This window comes from Chaetodon trifascialis, chromosome 12 (genome assembly GCF_039877785.1).
Source record: "Chaetodon trifascialis isolate fChaTrf1 chromosome 12, fChaTrf1.hap1, whole genome shotgun sequence".
Classification (NCBI taxonomy): domain Eukaryota; kingdom Metazoa; phylum Chordata; class Actinopteri; order Chaetodontiformes; family Chaetodontidae; genus Chaetodon; species Chaetodon trifascialis.
Genome location: NC_092067.1, coordinates 14,063,525 through 14,076,150, shown reverse-complemented (window position 1 = coordinate 14,076,150; position 12,626 = coordinate 14,063,525). Strand labels below are relative to the sequence as shown.

The 12,626-nt window shown below is 42.0% G+C and overlaps 1 protein-coding gene across 1 annotated transcript; it reads left to right on the top strand.

Moving 5' to 3' along the window:
* Positions 1–9,710: 9,710 nt before the first annotated feature.
* hoxd4a (homeobox D4a) lies at positions 9,711–10,945 on the top strand. The gene is made up of 2 exons (XM_070975710.1): positions 9,711–10,179; positions 10,570–10,945. Exons 1-2 carry the CDS (start codon positions 9,711–9,713, stop codon positions 10,866–10,868), a joined length of 768 nt encoding a protein of 255 aa, XP_070831811.1. The 3' UTR covers positions 10,869–10,945.
* Positions 10,946–12,626: the final 1,681 nt, after the last annotated feature.

Below are 12,626 nucleotides of genomic sequence, written 5' to 3'. Positions count from 1 at the left end.
AGAGGTTTTGAATTTAGTCTATTTCTGGAAAACTTACTTCAGCTATCCCTTTAGCCAAGCCTGTATAGACTTCAATGGGAGATTTTAACCCTATCATGCGTTTCCTTAAAAAATAAAATAAAATAAAATCCATTAGTCTGCTTTTCGTTTCGTTAATAACGAAAAAGCCCAGTGTCAGTGAAACAGCTGAGGCCTGTGACGCCTTTGCCTTACAGCAGGTATTCTATCTGTGTGGATCCAGACTGAACTGTGACGCCCCACATTCTGAAGAAGCTTCTTCACCGTGTTCCCACTGCAGACAGAGACCGAGGAGGAACACCGAGTGAAACGGTGTTAATGCAACAATGTAGCGTCGCTCTGGATTACATGGGGTCTATAGGTGGAGAGCCTGGAGTGGATCTGGATGACCAGCCGTAGAATAACCAGTTCAGAACTCATCAGCGGTCTGCTCGGAAATGAAGGCACCACTGCTGGTCTGCATGTAAATGATGTCTTTCATCAGTCGTGTCATCTTTGTTTGCTTGGCAACAGATTTATGGTTCCAAGTTCAAGAAAAATACGCACACGGCACTAAAATGATCAGAGCAACAAACATGGTGTAAAATGAATAAATAGGTTGATTTTTAAAAACCCAGCCATATAATCCGTAAACAGGCCGTGCAGGACGGATTGACCATCTCCTTTTAGCCTCAGTTGATCATGTCACATCACCATAAGCTTTCCTGTTAGGCACCTCTCTTCTTAAGACGTCTAATATCAATTCGTTGTTCTTATTCAGTTTTTATTTTAAATAATAATAATGCGCGCAAACAGCAGCTCACTTCCTGTGCTGATTTGGCTTTATGTTCTTCAACCAACATTATTTGAAATACTGTGAAGAAGAAGACAGAAAAAGCCCACCAGAGTGATTATGAATTAATATGCAAACATGGAGACCTGCTGGCCTGTGAGGCGCGCTGTCCTGGTGGCTGCCTCATCTTTATTAGTCCTAGGTGTCTGTCTGACAGTGTTGCAGCTCTCTCTCTCTCTGTATGTGTGTGTGTGTGTGTGTGTGTGTGTGTGTGTGTGTGTGTGTGTGTGTGTGTGTGTGTGTGTGTGTGTGTGTGTGTGTGTGTGTGTGTGTGTGTGTGTGGCCTGCCACCCTCACCCACCGACCCCACAACATCTGTATGTATGTATTTGTTGTCGATATCAGGAATTTCAAACTAAAAGCAGTGGAAGTAAACGCTGTCCACGCCCAGTTCCCCCCCTAATAACACAAAGACACATATTTAACTTTTTTTGGTGTTTATTTATATTGCATTTTGTGCTTTAAAAGTCGCTGAAGTGCATAGTTTAGCCACATCATTTCTGCGGCTCTTATTTTTTTAGCAGACCACGACCCATTTGTTTCGCCATCATTCGTTTATGCGCACTGGTCCACCACCATGGCGCACTAATATCCACTGTCCAGTGCAACGTGGCGGCTTTCTTACCACCAGTGACCTCAAGTACAGGACGAGGACATCATGTAAGAAGACTGTGCAGACAAACACTGCTGCATCATTATCTCTCTGCACCCAGACTAAAGCGACCGTAATCCAGACTCCCCCCCTCCAATGGAAATGCCTTTTCCCAATGCTGGACTAGAGTTACAATAAAGTCATAGTTGTGTAATGCAACAAATCCTGATCTCTTGCAACACACACGCACGCAAACACACACACACGGAGCTATAACACAGGAAACCAGAGAGCGAGCCACAGCCTGACTATAAATCGCATCGTGCTGACTCTGGCATGCCACCAGATGAACGAGAATGAAATTCCTCTTTGCAGCAGAAATGTACACACGGAGGGGACTGCGTTTGCGATGTTTAGCCTTTAAATCTCCAGGGTCAATCTAGTGTGAAACATTCAGGCCATTAATTTATCTCTTCCTAATTTCGGATGCATATGTATGAGTAGCAGAGCGGGCCAGTGCGAGCGTGTGGAGAAGGAGACGTTCACATACAGAAGCAGGAGAGATCGATTAAAAACTATGTTTATCGCCTCGAACAGCAGGGACAAGGCCTGTCTCACAATGGTAGACATTTTTTTTCTGATTCATTTTATTTTATGTTTTGTCTTCATTTCCACAGCAGTACGAGTTCCAGCGAAGTCTTTTTTTAATCATGTGGCTTTTTATGAAGAGTTGGAGGCCGCTCATTGAAAAACAGCAAAAAGAAAAGAAAAGCACCACATTTCGTCTCTTTCATTGGTGCTAAAAGCTTCTGTCCGACGCAAAAATCATCAGACATATTTTCTAATGAACTCTTCTGTTTTTTTCCCTTTTTAATAAATGTTAAACATAAATATGTCGCCTTTCACTTTGAGCAAAGCAAACATTGCGTCATCGGGATTTTGCCATATGTCCAAAAAAAAGGGCGTAAATTTAATTTTCTAAAACCTTCTACATTCTGTGGTGTGCTAAAGAACTTGCACTGTGCTGAAGCTGAAATATTTTAAGGCTACAGTCAAAGTGTTCCTTTGTGCGTTAAGATACAAATTTTTATGGTTGACTGAAAAAAAGCAGGGGGGGTACAGGGGGACATGGAGGGGCTTCAGCCATTATGCGCAGAGATGGGCAGAATTGCTGCAGTCCAAATTCCTTTTTGTGAGAGGACAATTTACAACTTGGTAATAGACCTTTTTATGTGCCTCCATCGCCTGTCATTGGATGCCACTGGTCATGTGTGAGAGGCAAACGTCTTCATGGCTCTTTTCCTGATTTCCCAGGCGATTTTTTTCCCACTGCATTCTGAGTCTATGGCGTTCAAACCGATACGCCACGGTCGGCTTTCTTAAAAATTGCATTCTTGTCATAAACGTCTGATCGGCACATATTGGCTGCACCGCGCTGCGCATTCTCCCGGATGGCAAGAGGAGCTTTTCAACTTAAACCACACATCTGACCCCTTCATCCACACAGCAACGCTGGCTCCGCACGGCTTTATCAAAATGCTCTGCATAGGTAAACCTCAGAGAATGAACATGGATTATCTCCCAGCTATAGGTAAGCTTTCTGTGTGATAATGTGCTTTATTTACGCTTGTGTGTCCGCATGTGAAGTTTGACAGCTTCCTGTTCATTAGTCATGTAAATTAGCTGCAGGGTAATGGCTCTCGGGTAATTTCACATGTTGCTGGGGGTATTGAAATAAATTGTTTACACTTTAAACGCAGAAAAAGGTGGGTAATGATCTTAGTATGAATGAAAATGTGACTTTTTTGCTGTTTTGCTGCAAGAATCATAAAAAAATATTTCAAGAAATAATCGACCGGGTGATCAAATGCTTTCACGTTTCTTGGAAATGTATCAACTGTGGCTCACACTGTCTGTTTTAGGATTTTTCTTCAGAAACATAGCTTGTGTTTGGAGTCGGTGATGCTGGTGTCTGAGCAGTATTTTTGATGCATCAATTTCCGCACAAATAAGAAGAGAGCTCCTTGTATTGAACCAATCATTCCTCATTTTCGACTTCCACTTTAAAGCAGCTTATTGCATGTTGACAAGCCTTTTAATAATCTGCAGATCATCAGATTCCGCAGTGAACCCAAAGTTATATCATTTTGCATGTCTTACCGGAAAATGTGCATTGATCTGTCGAAGCCACTATATTGCCACAGCCTGTTCACTCGCTAAAATGCTGCACAATAATCGTCTCAGAGCAAATCTGCCTTGCTATATTCCACATACTGCACGGCTGGCAGAAGAAGTTCAGTTTTCATAGCTGTCTTCAGCTGCCTGGAGATGGGGCCAACTGAACAAAGACAGTATTTCACTGTGGCCTGACAGGCAGCTGCGAAAGTATTTACAGCCTTACTGCAATGCGGCAAAATGGGACCCTGCAAGACAGGCACAAGTGAAAGCCCGAGAAAATTAGAGAGGGCTCACTTTGTGTCGCCTGACCTGACAATGTTCACATCTCACAGCATCTCTGGATGTGATCGTTACATCTTCTTATGTAGAGCCATGTCTGACCACAGGCCCTGCACATGTTTGAGCAGATAGCAGTTTCCGTGAATGGATGTGGTTTCTCCTTTCCGCCCTTTTTTAAAGCCCCCAGAACTGGACCCTAGTCCACTATTACACTGTTTTGGATTATTGAGTGAGATAGTTAGAGCTTTGATAAACAAATGCTTCTTTCTATTTAGTTATATAAAACCTAAAACGTACAATAGCTGGCTGTTATTCATGTTTTTTTCCTTGTTTTCCAGTTAGATAAAAGGATTTATTCACTGATCATTTTCTGTGTAACTATCACCATCACATGAACAACAAGCTTATTTTGCCATATCTGCTTACACGTGATAACATCTACACTGCGAAAACATGCCCACACTCGCATGGCTCTGTTTCATATTCAGTCCAAATATTTACTTTAATCAATCAACGAAGTGGTTTTGTTGAAGAGCTGAATGGCTCTTCTGGAGTCAACTGCAGTTTCGTTCATTTTAAGAGCTTAATTAAACCAGCTCCTTGCATCGGGATTCATCTGCACACCTGCTTTAAGAGTCCTCCACCTCATTCAACTAATATTGAAATAAACTAATTTGCATTCGGAAAAAGTGCAGCTTCTTCTTCCTTCTTGCACATCTGTAACTGTTTCATAAGACTCGTGATTAGGTCACATTAGCTGTTAGTGCAGATGGACATTTTTTGCAGTGGAAGAGGGGGACGCCGTTAAAATGCCAGCAGAAGGCGCTGTTGGCCAACAGTCAGCCTCTCTGCTCCCACTCACGGTCCTTGACCAGCAGGTTCCTGAGCGCAGTGATTGGCTGAGACACGTGGTCATGTGACGTGGTTCACTTTTGAAAGCCGTTTTGGAGGAATGTGTGTAAGAATTCTGCATGTTTAGCATATGTGAACAAATGAGATCATCTGCTCTGCTTATCTTTGATGCATTTGGGGCTGTGTGGGCTTTTTATGTGCCCTACAAACCCTTTAATTGTAGAACAGCAAAAGAAAAAAAAAAAAAAAAAAAAAGGCAAGCAGTTGTTGGATTAATCTTGCATGGACAGTACAGAGGATACTTTGTGACCAGATGTCACTTCAGCTGAAGATGCCGAGCAAACTGGAGCTTCACTGACATCAACTGTTCGAACATTTTCACATATTCTTGAGAGTCAGAACAGTGTGTATGAGATCCTGATGATAAAGATCTTGAAGACACTTGATGGAGCTGAAAGACTGCATTTAAAGGCATCAAACTGCATGCAAGCCATTAAACCACTGTGAACATACTACTGTTTCTCAAACACCCAGGGGGCCATCCAGGGCTTTTAGCCTCATGTTATCTCTGGGGAAATCATTTTTTATGAGGACATGCATGTAAAAAGTGACAAGCCTCTGATTTGATGCCCCTTCATTTATCATACCTGCCCCACAGTGGCAGCCAACCAAACCTCAACATCACCAGCCCTCACTAGTCTGCACAGGAAAGCAGAGGAGGGGCAAAAAGCGCTCTGCGCTCGGTGATTGGCCCGGATGAATGAATGACATCAGTCTGACTGAGTCAGGTTCACTGTGGAGAAAAATGTATCTGAACAGACAAATATGCATGTTTGGTGTTGTGGTTAACACTTTAGAGGTCGACAGGCTTCAGGAAAATGACATAATCAGGTCTGACCAATTAAAAGAAAAAAAAGGGAAAATCTTAAATAAAATAACCGGGGCAGGTTATGAATTCATAAGATTATTAATATTAATGATCAGAGATCCACTTATCAGAGTACCAGACTTCGCTGTTTGTTGTAATTTCTAAGCGTGATATGCAAAGAACTACAAAATAAAACAGTTCATAATTCATCCCAGTCTACTTCTCTTCCCTTTTTCTATAAATTCACTAACAGCCTCCCAGCCTCCTCGTTTCTACGACTTTTCCTCTGTGCACATCAGCGTAATCGGCGTTATTGAGTAAGTGCAACTTTGAGGATTATTTATGGGCCTGCGCGGTGTTGTGACTGGTCGTGAGGAAACACGTGATGCCATTAAACTTTGTTTTATGGCCCGGGACTTGACAAGCCAAAATATAATTCTCATTGTGTATTAGTAAGGCCGTCCAGATGGGTTGGAATAGAGCTTCAATTGGCAGCGAGCGGTACCAGGCTCTTTCCCTTCGGCATGGATGTGTTCGCTCCACGGTGCGCCATGCGTTGCGGTCTCTGTGGTAAGCTGTGTTTTAGCATTATGCTCGTGCTATGGGCGTGTGATGTCACACGCATCGTGCTCAGGCTATACTGTTTCCTGCCTCTAAAAGCGACCACAGAGCGAGATCAGACAAACAGAGATGGCTATGATGCGCTCTGACTAACCGTATTACCGAGCTCGGTTTGGGTTTAAACCTTCTCAGAGTCAGTCGATGCTTTGTTGGATGCTTTGCTGGTCTGCCTCAGCGCTCCATGATTTAGTGACTTCATTGCATTGGGATTCTTGTTTGCTTGGAGAAAGCAACCTGTTGTCTCCAAACTCGTGTTTTTGGAGGTTTTCTTAAGAATTAAAAATACTTGAAAGGCCTAATTAAAATAAATGTATGTGTCATGACTAATCTGCAACTCATCCTCTGCTGCAGTTTCAAAAATAACGATTTTTGTATGACGGTATGAGCTTCTGATTTAACCTAATTTAAATCTATAAGCATCTAAAAATAGCATTGATGTTACAACAATAAAATCTTTTTTCTTTTTCCTTCTCACGTTTTGTGGCTGCTGCTTCATTCACAGCAGGCCCAATGCGTTTCTTCTGCAGGCCTTTCAGTGATTCATTTCCTCACTCATTGTTTGAAGTTCACTCTGACAATGTCTAAATAAAATTTAAAGCAAAGTTTTCTGATATTTAAGCTTTATATTTTATTATTAACAATCAAAAAATGCTGTCTTCCCTTTCCCGACAATGAGATTAAATAGTCCTCGTATTTTCTGTTGGTCTCATACGCTCAGCCAGAGTTTTTGGATTGTAAAAGCCTGTAACTGTGATGAAAAAGAGCCAAGCTGAACTAGTTGGCCTTTCGTTTAACACAAGCTGCCAGGAAACGCTGACTTTATCATTCTTTTGTTGTGAATCTCGGCTTTGACCCGTCTGAAGGACGAGCAGGGCAAGGTGAAAGACAGGTCAGGCTGTCTAACAAATATTGAAATGTGAAGTGCAAGAACGAATTTTTGCAGATGCTACCATTTATATTTTAACTGCTCGAAACGAATCTTTTATGGTTTTTTTTAATTTATTTATTTTAAATCTTGAATGGAAATTTGCAGAATCGAGATAAAAGCCGGCATCTGCGTGCAGGACGACTTCTCTTAATTTGATCCTCCCTGTTTCATTTATGACTCTTGTTATCTATCATCAGGACGTTCAGCTTGGCAACATGAAGCTGAAAATGTAACTGAAGCCAAAAGGTTATATGAAACTAAACGATTTAATGCATCATCCAGAAAATAAACAGCTAGTAAAAAATGGCCCTGAATGCCTCATTTCTTATTAGAAAGCATGAGCTGTATGTTTGGCTCAAACTCTATTTGGATATTTTTTTCCAGGCCTGTGATGTGAACCCAGTGTCACATTTGGCTAAATGTGCTTCAAAACAAATGTTCCATTAAAGATGATGATTTGAGTCTCTCAGTCAGTCATTTTCTGACTCAGAGCTTCATGTCGGTCCTGAGAGAATTTGTCAGAAACTCTTATATGAATGGAAATATATAATTATGACGTTGATTTGCTTGAAAATCAGATATTCTGCTTGCCCTGGTCGTTTCGGGGAATAACGAGCTGGGTCTAAGCATTCTCAGCTTTAATTGATTTGAGAGGATGTTTCAGAGGGAGGTGCAGTGGCCGTCATGGTGGTTTGGTTAATGGCTGACGAGGAATTGGTAAACTTTTGCACCCTTTGAGCTGTCACCGGCCAGAAAATAATTGAACTTTTTGATAAGTTTGTAAATGATTTGGGTTGACCTCCGTGGCCTGTAGCCTCATCTTCAGGCCAGTGCTGATAAGATCCTCCATATTAGCCTGCAAGTTATCTGTGCATGACTTTATAGCCTTACTGCGATGTTTGACATATGCTTATCTTTGATTATGAGGTGAAATGAAGTGAAAAGTTATTTATATTATTTAAAGAACATGATTTTTTTCTTATTGTGAACTTGGACAATGGTGTAGGAAAGACTGGCCTGCACAGAAACCTGCGTTGACCTGAGATATTTTCGTTCACTGCCTTTGCTCGTCACTTGCTGCTGGGATTGACAGGAATGCTCTGCACAGAGGCAGCCTCCTGGCTTGGTTTTCTTTTGAGAGAAGCAGCGACTGACACGAGTTTTTGGAGCAGCTGTGTGACCAGTTTTTGGTTCAAACCAACAACACAAAGATCGTAAAACCTTCAGCCAGATGATGCGCTTGTACTGGAGAAATATGTGAAATCGAGGTCATCAAAACGAAAGGAAAGGCTGCTTCAACGAGAGAAGATGTGTGAAAAGCAGACACTGAAAAGAATAAGTCTTTATTAAAGCATAAAACAGGAGCTGTTTTAGCCCATCTGAGATGCGTGCCTCTCATTTCCTTAAATAACCTTCTGTGATGCTTCTGTTTATCCTGACTGTCAAACACTATGCAAATGTTGTCTGGCTGACGCGCTCCACAACTTAAGTGCTGTGGTTATGGGGCTGAAAGTGGGCTGTGTCGCTTGCCGTCGTCTATATATACCCTGTAGAACCGAATTTGTGTGATAAAACCACAGTCACAGATTCGATTCTAGGGGAGTATATGGTCGATGAAAAAACTTCGATTTATTGGCTTATCGCTGTCCTTTGGTGCCTCACGTGCTGTCAGACGCTGCACCGACACTGTTGGTTTAAGAATGAGAGTAAATCTGACAACGCCACACACTTCATAAGAGGAGCTCAGGGGCACGTTGAAACTCTATAGGCTTAAAGGGGACCTGCACGATGTTTCATGTGAGAATGACCAGAATTAAGAAGGAGCTTGCGTTTCTGTTTGGCGCAGCGTGCTGGAGCGAAACAGCAGAATGGATTTAGCCAAAGAAACGAAGCCACAGCACACTCCAGCTGTAGCCTTTCCCTCCTGCGAGTCGTTTGTGTCCCTACATTATTGATTCCCAGAGGCTGCTGCTGGCCAATAGGCTCCTGAGACAGTTTTTTTTTTTTTTTTTTTCAAAGGGATGGGAGCAGATGAAGTGATGAGACTCGTGTAACTTTTGGATGACCCCTTCTTGACAAAGACAGTGTCCATCAATTGTCCCCAGTCATTATTCGCTGCTTTTATGCCGCGGGGCTTTTTGTATCTTTTGTTGGTTTCTCTGTTGAGCACTATGCCTTAAAGTTAGACCTTAAAAACTGATATATTTAATATCTGCTTGGATAACACACCCTGCGCACGGTTAGCGTTTGTATTTCCTGTTTATTTGTTTTGATCATTTTAAAATGTTGAAGTAATGGCGCTCTGTGCGTCTTTCTTATTTTTTCCAGCGTGCCGTTTTATTATCCAAATGTGCACGCAGATGTTTCAGGTCAATATTTGTTTGTTTGTTTCCACCAGGGTCTAATTTTGGTTTATCTTAACTTAGATGAAATTGCTTTTAGTTTTATGTTTACCCGTTTATGGACCAGCATCACCTCTATTGGCCGGTCTGGTCACATGGTTCGCTAACTTTATTCAGTTGACACCAAGTAGGAGGGCTTTATGGAGGGAGGAAAAAAAGACAACTCGAGAAAAATTAGTATTTTCTACCTTCAGAAATTAATGGCCATGAGTTCGTATATGGTGAACTCTAAGTATGTGGATCCCAAATTTCCTCCCTGCGAGGAATATTCACAAAATAACTATATACCTGAGCAGAGCTCGGACTTCTACAGTCCATCGCAGGACACAGACTTTCAGCATCCAGGGATCTACCCACGGTCAAACTACACGGAGCAGCCCTTCAGCTGCAACACTGTGCAGGACTCCACAGTGCAGCCACGGGGTCATGTGCACGAGAGATCCAGCCACTCGCACCCTTTTAGCGCACAGACTGAGCAGGGGCCCCCGGTCCAAGTGGCCGGACCCCGGACTTGTGGACAGCAGCAAAACACAAAGAGCCAAAATGGGATACAAGCCAAGCAGCCTGCAGTAGTTTACCCCTGGATGAAGAAAGTCCACGTAACTACTGGTAAGATTTCCACTTTTCTCCTTCTCTTCTGGACCAGCTGAGACCTGTTCCTTTACAAATCATTCAGTGTAATATTTATGGCAGTCTTTGAAAGGCCTCGCCAATTACACAAGTCATAAATTTTTATAGCTCAGGAAATAGGCCGCTAGGTGAGCGCCTGAAAGCTCCTGAATACACATATTGACCGGTTGTAATGGGGCTTAAATCTGCTGCAAATCCTCTTAAATTCAGTTGAGATCTTTCATTATTTCCCGGTCTCGCTTCCTTGTGAATTCCCTTAAAGTTTGAGCGCCCCGGGTAGAAAGACTCCTCTTGCTGTATTGTTGTTGCCTGCATGCTGCATTGGCTGCATTTGGTGACTATTCTTTTCTCCTGTTTTCTTTCTCGCAGTGAACCCGGATTACACAGGACCTGAGCCCAAACGGTCCAGAACAGCTTACACCCGGCAGCAGGTTTTGGAGCTGGAAAAGGAGTTTCATTTTAACAGGTATCTGACCAGGCGGCGGCGGATTGAGATTGCCCACACTCTTTGTCTCTCCGAAAGGCAAATCAAAATCTGGTTTCAAAACAGACGGATGAAATGGAAGAAAGACCACAAACTACCCAACACCAAGGGCAGATCCGCACCAGCCTCCAGCCATCTGCAAAGCATCCAGAAGGATAACCAGACTGATATCACGTCATTATAAGACAGGAAAGGTGTCACACCTTTAGAAATTCACTGTACATAAAAAGACAAAGGTTGCATCTGACTTTTGCATGGACTGATGTCGTTTTTAGCCATTTTTTTTATTATTATTATTTAACTAAAATGACCCCAGCAGTGTTGACTCAAGGCTGAAACAGAAAATCAATCTGTCTTGAGGTTTGAAAGTTGAGCCTCTTTCCGGCTTGATTTTCTTCAGAGACTCAAAACCATCGAAACAACAAACTTCGTTCTATTTTTTTTTTTTTTTTATCATTTTTGTTTTATTCTATTTTATTTTTGAAGTTTCCATCCCCGAGGACATTTAATGAGCAACCTCGGCTGATTTCATGGATTAAAACAAAGTGTCTCTGCTCTTCTCACGTGGATTCACGCTGGTTGAAAGATTTAATTACTTCATCCAGAGCAGGGAAGTCCTTCGTTCAAATTGCACACTCATACACACACACACACACACACACACACACAGACACACGTACACACACACTTACACACACACTTACACACATACACACACACACATACAGATGTTATTTTATGTTTTCTCCTATTGAAACTTCACATTAAACGCACAATATATATACTTGAAGGAAACAGTATTTCCACAGAGCACGCCTGACACAGCCCACTCTCCTGAGCTGCAGAAATCCCGTGAATCTTTCAGATCTTTGTGACTCGTATGTTTTAACTTATTTTGTACAATAAAGCTTTGAGATTTTCTTAGCCTAAATATTATTCCCAATAAGCAAGACATTCCTGTGTGCATACTATTCCGAGTGCCCTTATAAATCTCTCCTGACATCTGTGTAAACATGTTCAGAGGCTCTCTTCTCCCATCCGAAACTCTAATATGAAGCTCATTTGTTCCTGCATGGCATCAAATTGATATTGGATGTTTCTCATCGGAAATAATCAAATCCAGAATATTTAGGAGTGTAATTGTTTATTTTTCTTAATATGATTTCTACGTCATTATTTATTTGTTTAAAGAAAACGTGTACATTTTCGTATAGCACACATACAATTTTAATTAAAAGTATTCGTTGGACTTTTATTAATCTAAAAATATGTTTGAACTCTTGTGCATTATTAGCATGGCTTTATGCAAAGTTTTAGTCTTAGTTAATGTGGGAATCTTAAGAGTTTTTCATTTACACCGAGCTGACCGAGGGGGGCTTTCTCATCACGTTTCAAGACAGATATTTCTTGTTTTAAACCGTCATTGTCTTCGGACAAAAAAAAGGCCCAGAAGCTCTCCCAGTACGAGGAGGTCTTCTTTCTGAAGTCTTCACCGTGAGAAGCCTGAAAAGGTATTTCAACCGAAGGTCGACAAAGCAGCAGTGGCAGGTTCATCCAGGGGACACATTTCAGCCGCAAGGACTGACCCCCGACACCCCTGACCCGCCGGACAGGCAGCATTTTCTCTCCCAGGCGCTGCTCGCTTTGCTTTGGAGCGCTGTTCCACGCCTAAAAAGCCAAAGCATTCAAAGCAGGAGTCAGTGCGGGAATTCCGTAGTTTACACCTTTTAACAGTCGGCCTATTTATAGCAGGCGAAGCCCCCAAAAGATTCTGATTTGTGCATTTGTCTCCTCACGTCAATATGCAATCTTTTTGGTTTTATTTTTGTACATGCTTTTTACCTTGTATTGTGCATTGAGATGCGAGAAGTATATTGGAAAAAATAAAGATTTCTACTGATTATGCATTTAAATTGCTGCAGTGGGCACTTTGTCGTGATTT

Excerpts from the sequence above, each read along its gene's own strand:
- hoxd4a (XM_070975710.1), top strand. The coding sequence starts at position 9,711 with ATGGAGGGAGGAAAAAAAGACAACTCGAGAAAAATTAGTATTTTCTAC. Across the intron at positions 10,180-10,569 it reads GAAAGTCCACGTAACTACTG|TGAACCCGGATTACACAGGA; the intron begins GTAAGATTTCCA and ends TCTTTCTCGCAG.